The 15127-nt window shown below is 34.2% G+C and overlaps 4 protein-coding genes across 7 annotated transcripts in view; 1 reads left to right on the top strand and 3 right to left on the bottom strand.

The window, feature by feature from the left end:
* Window positions 1–628, top strand: part of LOC140962453 (large ribosomal subunit protein eL31) — a 1964-nt gene extending 1336 nt beyond the window's left edge. Inside the window, exon 2 of the mRNA XM_073421362.1 lies at window positions 246–628. Within this exon, the coding sequence (XP_073277463.1) occupies window positions 246–522 (277 nt within the window). The 3' untranslated portion in view covers window positions 523–628. The remainder of the gene's footprint in view (window positions 1–245) is intronic.
* Window positions 629–1845: 1217 nt separating this feature from the next.
* Window positions 1846–3408, bottom strand: LOC140962814 (uncharacterized). Its single transcript, XM_073421830.1, has one exon. The coding sequence runs from the start codon at window positions 3315–3317 to the stop codon at window positions 2211–2213; it is 1107 nt and encodes a 368-aa protein (XP_073277931.1). The 5' UTR covers window positions 3318–3408; the 3' UTR covers window positions 1846–2210.
* A 1691-nt stretch (window positions 3409–5099) lies between these two features.
* On the bottom strand, window positions 5100–8983 carry LOC140962816 (uncharacterized). Of its 4 annotated transcripts, none has more exons than XM_073421833.1 (7): window positions 8750–8983; window positions 8522–8622; window positions 7177–7245; window positions 6979–7037; window positions 6675–6735; window positions 6538–6591; window positions 5105–5569 (listed from the first exon to the last, which is right to left on the bottom strand). In XM_073421833.1, exons 1-7 carry the CDS (start codon window positions 8907–8909, stop codon window positions 5288–5290), a joined length of 786 nt encoding a protein of 261 aa, XP_073277934.1. In that variant the 5' UTR covers window positions 8910–8983; the 3' UTR covers window positions 5105–5287. The 4 variants fall into 4 exon arrangements, with proteins under 4 accessions (XP_073277936.1, XP_073277934.1, XP_073277937.1 ...); XM_073421834.1 differs by having other exon boundaries at window positions 5109–5569; window positions 8762–8983; XM_073421835.1 differs by lacking the exon at window positions 7177–7245 and having other exon boundaries at window positions 5100–5569.
* Window positions 8984–12361: 3378 nt separating this feature from the next.
* On the bottom strand, window positions 12362–13026 carry LOC140962817 (histone H3.2). Its single transcript, XM_073421838.1, has one exon. The coding sequence runs from the start codon at window positions 12957–12959 to the stop codon at window positions 12549–12551; it is 411 nt and encodes a 136-aa protein (XP_073277939.1). The 5' UTR covers window positions 12960–13026; the 3' UTR covers window positions 12362–12548.
* Between the last annotated feature and the right edge of the window lie 2101 nt (window positions 13027–15127).

Below are 15127 nucleotides of genomic sequence, written 5' to 3'. Positions count from 1 at the left end.
TTACTGGTATTTTATAATTGATATATTCTTATTAATTATCATGTTGCTGTCTGGTGAACGTGCTAAATTTTTTTTTTTTTGTGCTTTATCTTATTATGCCCCATTTCATCTCATTTAGTGTGGGTCATGAAACATTTAACATTGCTGGTCTTACTTTTTACCTTCGCTGTGAATATGAGTATTTGATTGTACTCTGTGTTGCCTTAGTACGAATTAATAACCTGGGTATCCATTTCTGAATGCAGCACCTTTAAGAAGAAGGCTCCTACTGCTATCAAAGAAATAAGAAAGTTTGCCCAGAAGGCCATGGGAACCACTGATGTCAGAGTTGATGTGAAGTTGAACAAACACATTTGGAGTCGTGGAATACGCAGTGTGCCTAGGAGAATCCGTGTCCGCATTGCGCGGAAGAGAAATGACGATGAAGATGCTAAAGAGGAGCTTTACTCTTTGGTGACTGTTGCTGAAATTCCTGAAGGGGGGTTAAAGGGTTTGGGCACCGTTGTCATTGCAGAGGAATGAACTTTTCCATTCTAGCATTTGCTGAAATTTTGATGTTCTTTAAAGATTGTCGTGTCAAGAACGCCCGTTTTTTAATGTCAGACGTCATAACATACTTTTTTTATTATTTGAAATGTTCGTTACGGAAAAAGTTCTGATTTATTTGGAAATCGTCTAGGTGTGATAACAACTATGGTTTTTCATATAACTTTTTGCTGTGGTAGTAGCTTATGTTCTTGAAAATGGAGCGACTGAAAATTTTGAGAGATTGTTCAGAATGTATTAGTGAAAGATCTTACGAGCACTATGATGTTGGATTGATGTTTGATTTATGAGACTTGGGAAATTTTATCTTGGACTTGTACTTCAAAAATCAACATGAAGGTGAATGCATGTGATTGATAGTAAAACTAGAACACTAGAAAGTTTTTCTTGGAAATGCCTAATCTTGCTGTCTGGAATTTGAAACTTTCCCTAGAAAAGGTTAAAAAATAAATAAAAAGGTCTTCTAGATTAACGAAAATTAATAATTTAGCAGAGATCTTGACCTCACTTGGATTTTGAGTTTCGGACGTGTTCCATCTTTTGATATTTTGCAATTGTAATGGAATCATACATGTTTCTTTCAAAAACTAATAAAAGTTAAATTAACTCACTCCTGAAATGAATAACTAGAGCTTTAACGGGGATCAAATTATAAGCAATCCAACATATAACGGTGAAGTTGAGTTTTTTACTTTTGATATTATGTTAAGAATGAGACTTGAATTTAAGTTAACTCCAATAACTAACTCGAGTGAAAAATTGTCTGAGTCTATATATGCAATTCACATTAATTTTATCCGACCCGAGTATGATATTATAACATTTGATTTCAAACTGAAGTAAAATTTGGCCCAGTTTAAACACAAGAAGCCAAGCAGGGGGGTTGAAAATCTTCTATAAAAATTTAGTTGACTCTGATCATGAGTTTTAACACACATTTGGTTCACATGCAAACTCTCACTAGCTTGAGCATGATGAGATTGTCTCACCAAGTCGAGTTCAAGCATTCGAAAGTAAATGTAATGTTAAATGTAATGTTAGGGTGTTGGACTTGGTGGGAATATGGTGTGGTGGGACCCAATTTTCATGTTCATCTCAAAAGCAAAGTCACGTGGGATGGAAATGCATCTGTTTCTGAACCCGTCTCCTCCTAAATAAATTCTGCCATAATTTGATGCTTATATTCCCCTTCCAACATTTGTTTGTTTAATGAATCTGCATGCGTATGGAAGAAAAAAAAAACACTACAATTGCTGGATTTAAGTGAGAAATAAAATTTCTATTGCAGTTGTATCGAGATTTCAAGTATTAAATTGTGGCATCAAATATTTGTAATCACAACGGTAAGGATGTAATGGATGATTTCATTTGACTAGACGTGCATACTGAGATTTAGCCTTTTTTTTCAAGAAAACAAGCTAGTATCGTGTAATGATAACAGGCGATCATACCGGTGCCAAAAATAGGGTATGAAAATGTGTACTTTGCATATATGATCTCTCGTCGAAAGCAATGAACACATTTTTCATGTGAAAGCTTGTACAATTCCTTTACTTGAGAATAATCAAGATCACATTTTTAGATAAACATACAACTCATACTGTATGTATGTTTACAACCACACATTTAAAATCAAATATATTTTAAAATTACAAATCGGAAATTTAACAAGTACGCAAGGGAGAACCGCATAAGCAATCGTTGTTGGCGAAGGACGAGGCCTCAAGATGATCGAACGGCAACCCTGTCGGAATCGGGCCGCAGAGGTGGTTGTGGCTCAAATCCAAATGACCTATGTACCTAGCAGAAGTTAGTGATCGTGGAATTGAACCTCTCAGGTTGTTGAATGATAAATCCAGGGCCGTCAAGTAAGTTTTTGTGCTGAAGACATCGGGCAAGTTCCCTTCTAACGAATTCCGGCTCAAATACAAAATGTTTAGACCTGAACTGCTAAGTAGGCTTGTTGGTATTTTCCCGGAGAGTTGATTGTTGTCTAAATTTAAGGTTGATAGAACCCTCATTGAACCCAGCTGAGCTGGGATTGAACCGGTTAGCCGATTGGATGACAAATCCAAATCTGCCAGCCGGTGAATAATGGCAAATGAACTGGGAACTGAACCGGTGAGCTGGTTCCCGCTGAGTAAAGCCCGGCTCATCATGGACAATTGTCCAATATCTTGTGGGATCACGCCGGACATTTGATTGTTGCTGAGGTCAAGATGCATCAGCTCGTTGAGGTTCACAATGGAAGCTGGGATGGAACCGGAGATTTGGTTGTCAGCTAAATTCAACACTTTAAGTCGCTTCAGCCGCCCAATATCCGCCGGAATATGACCGGAGATTTTGTTCCCGATAAGGTCGAGAATCCGTAAGTTCGGAAGAGAAGTGAGGCAGGCTGGAATCTCGCCGGAGATGGCCTTCCAGTCTGCGATGACTAAGGTGGTGAGGCTATCGAGCTGGCAGAGGGAGTGGGAGATCGAACCCGTCATGTATCCAGAGCGACCGCTTTTCTGGATAACCTGGTCCTCGGACTCTCCACGAAGGACAATGTCGGCCACCCGTTTGGTTTCCTGGTCGCAGCTGACGCCGTACCAGTTGGTGCAGCAGTCGGCGTCGGACCATGTTTTGAAGACACCAATGTAAGGCTCGGTGAGTTGCGACTTGAATTCAAGCAATGCTGCCCGATCCGAAGGCGGGCAGGCGTTCACGGCGGCACTAATGGCCAACAGGATCGCCAATGTGCTGACCAAGAACTCTCTGGGCAGCTTCATTTCTCTGGACTTGTATCTATGTAGATTGTACGTGTGATTTCAGTGAACTTGTGAAATATCGGTGGAGAACAGATGGATTTGCAACTGGCGTAATGTTATATAAGTGGCCAGGGTGACAACCTAGCAAAAAAAGCTGAAATTACCAAAACAATCGCATTTTTTTTAACTCTAGGGTGAGGTTAGGGGTGGGGCCAAAGGCCTTGGTTTCAACAATCGCACATTTAAACATTAATAATAATGCTCTAATAAAACATGATATCAATCAGTTGAATATAAATATGCTGTTAGTATTATTATTTAGTATTATTATTACGATTCACTAAATAATTGAGTAGATATTTTTTGAGACGATATCATAGATTTATATTCGTGAGACAGATCGACCAAATATATATTCACAAGTAAAAATATTATATTTTCATCAGTTATATCAAATCAGAACTCTGTCTCACAAAATTAAATCGATGAACACTCTCGTATAGTTTTTGTGTAAATAAATACAAGTTTTATAAAAATAAAAATCCTTGCCACAATGAATGAGGGTGGTTGGTTTGAAATAAATAGGTTGTAACAAAGCATGTGACTAGCTAATGCAGTTTACCATTTTTTCTGTATTGCTTTTATTGCATTCAGCAGTAATTCTATGCTCCCATTATTATTATTATTATTATTTATTAATTATTAGTTATTAGTTATAATGGATTGAATTCTTTCTCTCTTTATTTAAAAATTGAAAAAATATTATTTTAATTTCATATTTTTACTATGCTTATGAGTAAACCAACTCGTTGGTTCACTTAAGTGCTACTAAAGTTAAAAACAAAAACTTTAAAGAGTATTTTAATTTGTTACCTACATAGTAGTTTCTTCAACATGTTAGCCTACTAGTATTCAACCACAGATTGTTATATCATTGATATTAATTTGGTAATAACTATATTTTTTTGATTTTTTTCACGACGTAAATTCTTATCATCAATAGCAAGAGACAAAGTTGAGACGAGAGTTCGAAACTTAAAAGAATGGTCTTTTAGATAAAATAAAGTTTTAATGTAGGATTTTTGTAGATTCAATTCATGCCAACCGAAAATTCTTCTTTGTCTAAATCTTAATAAAAATATGGTTTAATTGCCTTTTAGGTATTTGTCAAGTGTGGCATGTGATTTTGAGTGCACATACAAAGATGCATCTACTTTGATCTGTTTCAAAAGTTAGCACATAATTATTGTTTTTCTGCTACTTTTTCTATGATTTAATAAGTCAACTTTTTGCGAAATACTTATTTTCCCACTCAAACACAAGAGTCCTTTTTTTTTCTTGAATAGATTCAGAAAAAAGAAATTGTGAATAAGATTTGTTATAGTTAAGTCTCAAGCTCGAAATCTCTCGACAAACCTGATGAAAAATAGTGTATCAGCACGTGAGAGTCCCACTCCATAAACTCAAAAGGCTGTCTCTCATTGGCTCCACAATTTTTTAATCTCGAGCTGTTGCAGTGTAGGAAATAGATAATTATATAGCACAGACACGACATACAGAGATTTAGAATGGGTCCCAAGAAGAGCCGATGAACGTGGGCTTGCATTGTCAGGATAGAGACATAACTACTGTATGTATAACGTGAATGTCTGGCCCCAAACGTAAACTAATTATCAAGATCCCTAAGTTACCAGATCATGTCGGTGTAGTAATCAAAGTTGAGTTCATCCATTCGAAAATGCCAACATTATTTGAATCAAATTTGATAGAAATCGGAAGATTGGCGAGACTTGCAACTTAGATAATTATACAAACGCTGTGTTTGAAGTAAGATCACCCTTCAATGCTGATAATTTGATTTTGTGTGAAAAATGTATCAAATGTTACAGAGATGGCAATTTGAATAGCTAAAGTTGATGTTCTTTAACAAATAGTCCCTTGATGCATAATAAAGATTGATCTAGCAGTCTAAATATTTGATGCTCTGCAACTTAAGCAAAAATATCTTCGGTTAGAAATGGTATCTCTTTGCTATCAATACATGGTTCGGACGAATTCTGCATATGCTCGTAGTTTAGCTGCCTAGACGCTTCATATAACGCAATGCCGACACTCACCGACAAATTCAGACATCTAACATAAGTTTCAACCATCGGAATCCGAATGGTGCCTCCACCGAGTGATTCGCTTTTACAATCGAGCAGTGCTTCTGGAGGCAAACCGCTTGTTTCCGAGCCGAATACAAGCCAATCACCCTTTCTATAGGAAAAGTCCTGCACACAGGAGGATTTGTATTCAAGAAAATGGTTAAAGACAGCCAATTATCAGCTCAAAAAAAATAGATTTTCTTGAATAAATACCTGATCACAAATTCAGTCCCTTTTCTGATCAATATTGTTTCATGTGATGGCGAAACTTAATAATAAAAAATTAACTTCTTAATTTTTAAACATCTTAATATTTTACGAGATAAATAGAAATAAACGTTGTTAGCATTACACATGTATTTAATACTTTCCTTGAGGCTATGCGGTCTAGCAATCAAACGCGTTGCTTAGATTGTTATATGGTTCTGAAATATTTAACTAACACTATTACCAACATGCTATAATTTTAGTATAGCGAATGACCTTAATTTTACAATGTCATCATTACGTAAAAATGTTTTCTAAGCGGATATCATGCACATGTTTATGAACTCGAAGTTACCAGCAAAACTCATAGATTGGACAAATGATAATTGTCAAGGTGGTTGTTAAATTTGTAATAATTGCATATATACCAAGAGGACAATAAGGAAATGGCAAAAAAGTTAGTGGAGAAAAGTATGAGGGTGGATTAATTATGAAAAGTGGGGAGAGGGGAAAAATATGAGGAAAGAGTTCGAGCAGGTCGGTAATGTTTGAGCTGAAGGGGAGAAAATAGAAATACAAAAGAAACTAGTCGTTTCTCAAAATGATCAAGGGTGTGGGAATGTAAGAAATATACTTCTTTGCACGAAGTTGGTAACCGCTGAACAAGGAGGCAATGAAGGAATTGCTAATATCATGTTCTGTAAATAGAGAATCCCTAGGGAACGACCACTTACAAGAACTGATGATAACTGGGGATGCACTCACTTGTGTTAATTCCATGCCAATCTCTTTTTTTACCGAACACCATATAAGACCTAGTAACTACTGATTAAATCTTTTCACAAGCAGAACAATTCCAGAAGCTAGGCAACTCATATTAGACTTACTGTGTGAATATATGTCCCTCTCTTGGTAAATGCTAGCAACCTCTTTTCTCCATCCTGCATAATCAAGAACAAAGTTGTCCAAATATAAGAGAAATAACACTTTAACTCGAATCATGTTGAGAATGAAAATAAGAAACCTCTTGCTTGAAGTATTCATAAAACTCTGACCATGAAGAGTGCACTTTAACTACAACAAATCTGATGTGGATGGGTTAATTGATTGAAATATATTTGTCATTTACAAGCTATAATTTTTTTTGAAAATAAGCAAGTATTTTATGATAATTCAATGCTACTAGCTGACACTGAAAATATTTATTCTCAAGGATACAAACTCGAATTTGGAGATATGGTTCTTGGTGGCGGCATTTTAAGATAAATCATACGTAATTTGATCAATAATAAAATTTCAAGCAGTCAGTTTAGTGTAACAAAGGATACGGCCAGTAATCAAGTCCAGCACGCTTTAACTTTGCATCATCAACCTGAAACCCCAGTGGCTGAAGCAGGAAAAAAGGCTGAAATAAGCTTGGTAGCAAGTCTAAGTAAAGAGTAGAAAGAAATATATCTAATTTGTTAGTCAATTCATTTCCACAGACTCAACTAAAAAATTCATAAAAAAAAATTGCCATCATTTACCTCAACTAAGTGCAACTTGACAGCTGATGCAGCACAAGTTCTGGCAATACATCCAGTATTTCCAGGAATCTGTCAAGGATAAGAGAAATCTAAGAGCCAGCCTGGGGATAACAGGTTGGAATTTAAGAAAGCAGGTAGATCAACTACAGATTCCACTGCAACAGTGTTATGTACTGTTCTAGTTTCTCATAGGTTAGTTCCTTGCTGAATTTTTCATCTGAAACAAAATGAAATAACAAAGGTCGAACAAGGAGACCCATCAAAAAGGTCGAACAAGGAGGAAAGACGTGAACTTCAGTGATTTATAGCTACCAAAAATAATTACATAATGAACAATACAATGTCATAACTGGATCTAAATATAATTTTTACTATAGAGAGAAAAAAATCACACATGGATTCAACTACAGTGATTACTAAAAATGAATTAAGAATAACAAGATACCATATCCTATCCAAAGAGTATATCAATCACAGTAAAAGTAAGAGCCATTTTTAAGTACCCACGCATCATTGTCTTATTGACCACGTCTCTTCATACGTTGTTACAGTAATTTCACCTTCAGGGGAAGTAGTCACATTTTCTTTTGAAGTGTGGACATGCTATAGGTTTTTTAATTCTAGTAATGAACACTGCACCATTTCACCCTTCCCCTTCCCTTTTATCGCTAATAACATCATAATAAAAAATAGCTAACTTTCAAGTTCTTAAATTGATCAACATCTTGGGAAACATGCAACAGTAGGAAACTCATTAACAACATTAATTGTAAAACTCTTTTTCATTGACTTTATACTTGGATTCTTGGACTAATTCTGTGAACGCCCCAAATCACCTCAGAGTTATCAACCTTATATTCTCATCAATCACCGTTAGTTCATCAAATGCACACGGAAGGTAAATCAATCACAAGAAAGAATCTACATGATGACTCTGCGAGGGTGGCACAACAAGATAAGGTTGCATAATACCTTGAGTAAAAAAGAAAGATCAATTTTACCCTCTAAAATATTTAAAGTACCCTTAACTAGCTCCCCATCGTTAATATCACACGCACCGTTGGGATAAAACAGCTATTTCATAGCGTGAGCATACAACGGGGATCAAATTTTCAGTAGCCGAGGTGATGGCGGCTTGCATAAGATTTGCGGTGAAACGCATGACATTAAACATGAAGTTCAGATATTTTTTAGCAAACTTCGCCATGCCGGAACAGCTTCGCATACTGGACACCACCATTAAATTATTCTTATTATTTTCCCCCCACCAAAAAAAAAAAAAAAAAAAAAAAAAAAAAGTCATCACCATCATAAGCAGTTAAGCACCCAAATAAATCCATTTTACCTGTGGCGACACAAGTACGACTTGAAGAAATTTGTTTTCCACGGATTCAACCGCGACCCTACCAACCCCATCATGCAACGCCTTCACTTGAAACCTCGTCGCTGCATTTTCCGCCAGAAATAACCAACTAAGACAACATAGAAGGCCAATAAATCGACCACTTACACTACCACCAACTTCAACTACGCAAATTTAAATACGAAGTGAAAAGGGAGGCAAAATATATACAGTCGAGCATACACGAAAAGCTAAGCTGAGAGAAGCGCGAAGAGGAAATGGATGAGGGGAATTTCCGGGCCGATGAAAATAGGGAGTGGAGCAAAGGATGAGGTCGGAAAGTGGAAGAGGAGGTTATGGCGCTTAAGGCTCTGAAGCCCGCGGCTTCCATTTTCAAGCGCAAGGAAGCAGCCGCTTTTCTTGGCTGTTATCCCACTGCAGGAAACTATCTGTTCCATTTCTTTCTTTTCAATCATCGGGCAGAAAAACAATTATACCATTTTTAAAAAAAATATAATCATTCAAAAAATATTTTTAAAAAAATATTTTCAAATATATATAGGTTAATTTTTTCAGTGTAAATAATTTTTTAAAAATTTTGACTGATGAAATAATATTAAAATAATTTATTCCTTCCAGAAAGTTATTTCACATAAATAGAAATAGATTTTTTATGATTGGATCAAACTTATAACTTATTTAAAATATCATGTAAAATATTTATGCAGTTATAAGAAATGTGAACGAGTGATGGTTAAATTTTTTTTTAAAATAAAATTATTTATTCTTCATTAAAAAAATAAGTTAATTATATATTACAACAATTTTTTAAAGAAAATAAACTCATATCAATATACTTTTTAAAGTCTTAATACATATAAATTTTGACTCCAAATAATACTAAAATATTTATCTTTAATATCTCAAAATCCGAGACAAATTTGAGGTTGCACTTGAATTCCAGACCAATCATAATTTCTCATTAAAATAATAATTCTTCATATCACTAGAAACTTTAAACGTTTCCCCGTACACGTTTTCGAAAACTAATTTTGAGTATGTCTCGTGTGAGACGATCTCACGAATTTTTATCTGTGAGACGGGTCAATCTTACCGATATTTACAATAAAAAATAATATTATTAGCATAAAAAGTAATATTTTTTCATGAGTGACCCAAATAAAAGATACGTCTCACAAAATACGACCGGTGAGATCGTCTCACAAAAATTTTTTCCACTAATTTTAAAGTCTTGAATAGATAATATCATGAACAAAATTATATTCAGTTTGTTGTTGACTTGTTGATATCCATTTTAAGATTTTTTTTAAAAAAAAAACACACATTTTAAGACTTTTCGAACTAACGTTAATTGAATCGAAGAATACATAAAAGTTCAATCTATAATCGTTGCAATTGCAATATATTAAACTGGAATAACCAAAAAGACAGTAAAAACTGGAAAACATAAGCATCAAATATCAGACTACTACAATTCCATTGGATACTAATATAATAACGAATGGCCAAAGAACTTCATAAGGCCACACACTTATTCATGCACTTCTTCTCCCCACGCTTTAACCTTCTCATTTTGCAATTTCACCTGCACAACAAAACATTCAAATCGGCACATATTACTCAAATTATCGTTTATAAAAAGATAGAGGTGGAGGTATAAAGTAAATTATATTATACATACATGGTTCAAAGTTTGCAATGCACTTCTCAGGCAGCTGCTTAGCGAGTTCACGGTCGACTCCCGAGATCGGGGGACCATTCACAAGTATGCATAAGCAAGGCTGACCGAGTGCCTTGACTGAAGCACAGCAAGCCTCATTTGGTGGAACGGGGGTGAATGGATTCACTGCTCCCCTGCAAGGAATGAGCTGAATGAGAGCCGAAAAAAACGTGCCACCACACGGATGCGCCTTGCTTTCTTGAACTTGGCATGTTATCAGCATTACAAGCATAAAAAAGGGGAGAATTTTGGAGATAGAAAGGTTCATTTTTGTTGGTTTTTGGAATGGGATGTTGATAAACGGTGTTGTGGTTTTCTTGGTGTGGAAATTGGATGTGGGGAGTGTTTGGATTTTATAGAGTGTTGATTTAGAATGGATGCGTGTTTGGTGCTTCTTATCTAACTCTATGTTACAGTTGATTCATGTTTATAGTGAGCTTGTTGTTTGGTTGAGCTGTGTAGCATTGAGTTGATTTCAGCATTTTCAATTGTTTTGGTTATCGTACGACCACCTCTCAGCTTTCGTTTAACACCACTAGTCTGTGATACTAATCCAGAAGTCCGCAGATATAAATTGGTTTCAAACAATATTGCATGTTCGATTTCAAGCATGGATACATTAGCCAAATTTCATACTGCACTTAGATATTGAAATAACCTTCGTGTCCAATACATGTACAGAATCGGGCCATGTCATATCTTGGTATTTCTCCCTAAACCATTGTCGCTGAGGTAAAATTTCCTTCAAAACCATAGGGAAAAAACATAATAAGAATTATCTTGATACGAAATGTATCAAGAATGTCAATTTTTTGATGAAATATATGTTTCATGCCTTTTCCAGTGTCAAGATTACTGATAACCTAAATAACAATAAATATTAAAGCGTCAACTAATTCAAAAAGCTGATCGATTATTCGATATATACAAAAGGGACAGTGACGTGGTCATTAAAATGCAATATCATTATATCAAGTACTTGAATCCAGATATGAACCATGAACATAGAACTGTTAGTAAAACAAGAATTTTGATCGAATAGGCGCATCAAAACGACGTTAAACTATTTAGTATTTAGACATCCTTTTGGTTATGTTTGAATTGAAATATTTCATGGATTTGGAAGTTGGAAGAATGGAATGACTGTAATAACCGAGGAATGGAAATGCAGTATTTTTATTCCATCCAAATGTAACCTTGAAACTTTTGTCTAACTTACTGTAGCCATAGGTAGAACACCTCATGATGGTCGAAATCAATGAATCCTCAGATAAATTCATTTGAAGCGCAATGGTCCTGAGAATACAATAATCCCAGCTATCAGTTGGAAATTCAACACAGGGTGGAGCTTAGTATACTTCACATTATAAGAAAATATGGTATGTCATTTGGGTAACAGAAGCCAAAGACTGAAACTATAGGCCTTGTGATCAGAAATTGATCCAGTCCAAAAAACTGGTAGTCTCGTAGGCTACAATTTGAGACTTCTTTCTACTTGGGAATCAAATCCAACCTCAGGTTTTAATTAGAATCTGCAGATTCTGAAACGCCAACAATGATCCATGATCAAATGCAGAATCAAATCTGGAATCCAACAAGAGCATAAGCAAAATCATCACCTTTTCCAATGAGATATCTACATAGTTTCGAATGATTTTACAAACTAGATTTACAGTCCGACATGGAGATGCTAACTAGCTCGGATGAAGGATTTGATATAGCAATTCTTCAACGATTATGTATTCTGTTATTTACCAGGTGCGCTGTTAGCGTCAAATCGTCAATTGCCCATTTCATTCAGTGTTACTCCAACTGCCTTTGTGAGGACATGTTTAAGATTTGCTACTGTAGATTCTATCCAAGCACAGTTTAGAACAATATATCAACAAACAGGAAGATTTTAAAAGAATTAATTGTTTCAGATCACCATAAGGCGTAAGATTTTCTTAACTTCACGTCATATATTATTCTCTAACAGATCTTTCTTTTAAGTACTAATCAGCAACCACAATTTCAAATTTTATAGCAACAGACGAAGAAATAATATTCATCAATTTAACCTGAAGGTTTGGATTAACAAATCGGAAGCGAGATAATAAAGAATCGCTAAAAAGAAACAAGACCCAGATCATTTATAACCAAATACCATTCAAATTTCATTACACTGAAAATTCATTACACCAAAAACCAGAGGCTTTTAAGCTATAAGCAAATCCTGATATCACACCCACTACGAGCAAACATCGTAAGCCTGAAACCAATCAGGACACCGTAACAGAAAGACTCATTCTAAGCTCGTTCACCCCTGATTCTTCTAGCAAGCTGGATATCCTTAGGCATTATAGTAACCCTCTTAGCATGAATGGCGCAGAGGTTAGTATCCTCAAACAGACCCACCAGATACGCTTCCGCAGCCTCTTGAAGCGCGGCCACGGCGGAGCTCTGGAATCTCAGATCAGTCTTGAAATCCTGCGCAATTTCTCGAACAAGTCTCTGGAAGGGAAGCTTGCGAATCAGAAGCTCGGTGGATTTCTGGTACTTACGTATCTCACGCAGAGCCACCGTTCCGGGGCGGAAACGGTGGGGCTTCTTGACTCCGCCGGTGGCAGGGGCGGACTTCCTCGCGGCCTTGGTGGCGAGCTGCTTCCTCGGAGCCTTACCTCCTGTAGACTTGCGAGCAGTCTGCTTGGTACGAGCCATTTCAAAAGTTGGAACAGGAAAGAGCAAAGAGATTTCTTGCAACGACGATGAGTGATTTGAGGGATGAAGTGGATCCGTGTTTATAAACAAGGTGAACGAGCGGGAGGAGTGAAAATTTTAGGTGGGTATTTGAATTTGGAGGTTAGTAAGAGGACGGTAGGCCGTTGATTAGATATTCGATCGGACAGTTGTAATTTGAAGAGATGGAGGACTTTGCTAGTTGATCCAAGTGATTGGTCACGCATCAAATGATTAATGCCCACGTAAGATAGAGAGAGGCTTCGCGGATTGTGCTTTATGATTATATTTTTATTTTAATACCAGTATTCATAATTATAAAGAAACAAATTTTATTATATTAATACCTTTATCGCTCCGTTTGGTACGTGTAATAAAATAAGTAAATGATTAATAATTAGAGTGATTAAAAAATGAGATATATGAATTAATAGTATGGTGAGATAAATAACATGGTGTTTGGTATGATTTTAAAATGATGGATTAATTTTGTAAATTTTATTTTAATGACCAAAATACCTCAAATACTAATTAAATATATATTCTTAAAATAATTTGATAGATAATTAAATATTTATAATTAATAATTAAAATAGTAGTAATATTTTGAATATTAATTTTAATGTTAAATAAAGTTTTAGTAATAATTCCAATATTATTGTTTTTTCTTAAAATAATTTGATAGATAATTAAATATTTATAATTATAATTTACATTTATTAAAATTAATTTAAATATATTTATTAGAAATAAATTTGTAAATATACATTTATTTTAATAGCAATAATATTTTGAATGTCNTTAAAATAATTATAAATATTCTTAAAATAATTTGATAGATAATTAAATATTTATAATTAATAATTAAAATAGTAGTAATATTTTGAATATTAATTTTAATGTTAAATAAAGTTTTAGTAATAATTCCAATATTATTGTTTTTTCTTAAAATAATTTGATAGATAATTAAATATTTATAATTATAATTTATGTTTATTAAAATTAATTTAAATATATTTATTAAAAATATATTTGAAAATATTACGATATAATATTCTCGGATTCATAAAGATATGAATAAGACTTTTTATTATCAATATTAACAATAGCAATAGGTCGTCCCTTAGTTTTTTTCTTACGTTCTCATCACTTCGATATGTTTTTTTCGAAAAAAAAAAAAAGAAAGACTTTGATTATTAGTCATTTGTACTAAATGAAAATTGTTATTAATACTTTTTGAAGACCCTTCTTTACCCCACAAAGATATGGAATATAAAAGGGTTTATAATTTAATAAATATTTATTTTCATAAGAGATAAGAGAATAAAAATGTAATTTGTAGTGTTTTGATAACTTATCCCACTTAATTTGTTAGAGTAATAATCAAATAATTAATCATAAAATTAAGTTTTAAATCGGGTCAAAATGATTATTAATATATAATAAATATNAAATATTTATTTTCATAAGAGATAAGAGAATAAAAATGTAATTTGTAGTGTTTTGATAACTTATCCCACTTAATTTGTTAGAGTAATAATCAAATAATTAATCATAAAATTAAGTTTTAAATCGGGTCAAAATGATTATTAATATATAATAAATATAGGGTGTGTTTGGTTGATGTGATTAAATAAGGATATATGAATAATCACATACTTATCTAATGTTTGGTTAAAATTTTAAGATATCAATATTATCTTAATTCAATATTAGATTTTATTTTGAAACACAATTGTGGGTGAGAAATTTATGGACGAGTTAATAATTTATTTAGTTTGAAGACTTGCTATGCTTGTATTTGTATTGATAATAAAAGACAAAAACTCGTGTGAGACGGTCTCACGGATCGTATTTTGTGAGACATATCTCTTATTTGAGTCAATAATGAAAAAATATTATTGTTTATGTTAAGGCTGCGTTTGGTAGCCTTGATTAGGTGGGTTTATGTTTTTTAAACCCGTCTAATCCCATGTTTGATAGGATTTTTATTTAATCAAATCAATCTCTCCTATAAATGATTAGGTTATATTAACGGGGATAAAATAATCAGTCATCACCCCCTAGGATTATTTATACAACTCTTAATACATCCTATTTTTACTACCCGCCACCGACCGCTGCCAGGCGACCACAACTGCCACCGCCGG

This window comes from Primulina huaijiensis, chromosome 17 (assembly GCF_012295235.1).
Source record: "Primulina huaijiensis isolate GDHJ02 chromosome 17, ASM1229523v2, whole genome shotgun sequence".
NCBI lineage: Eukaryota > Viridiplantae > Streptophyta > Magnoliopsida > Lamiales > Gesneriaceae > Primulina > Primulina huaijiensis.
This window is presented reverse-complemented; position numbering and strand designations above follow the sequence as displayed.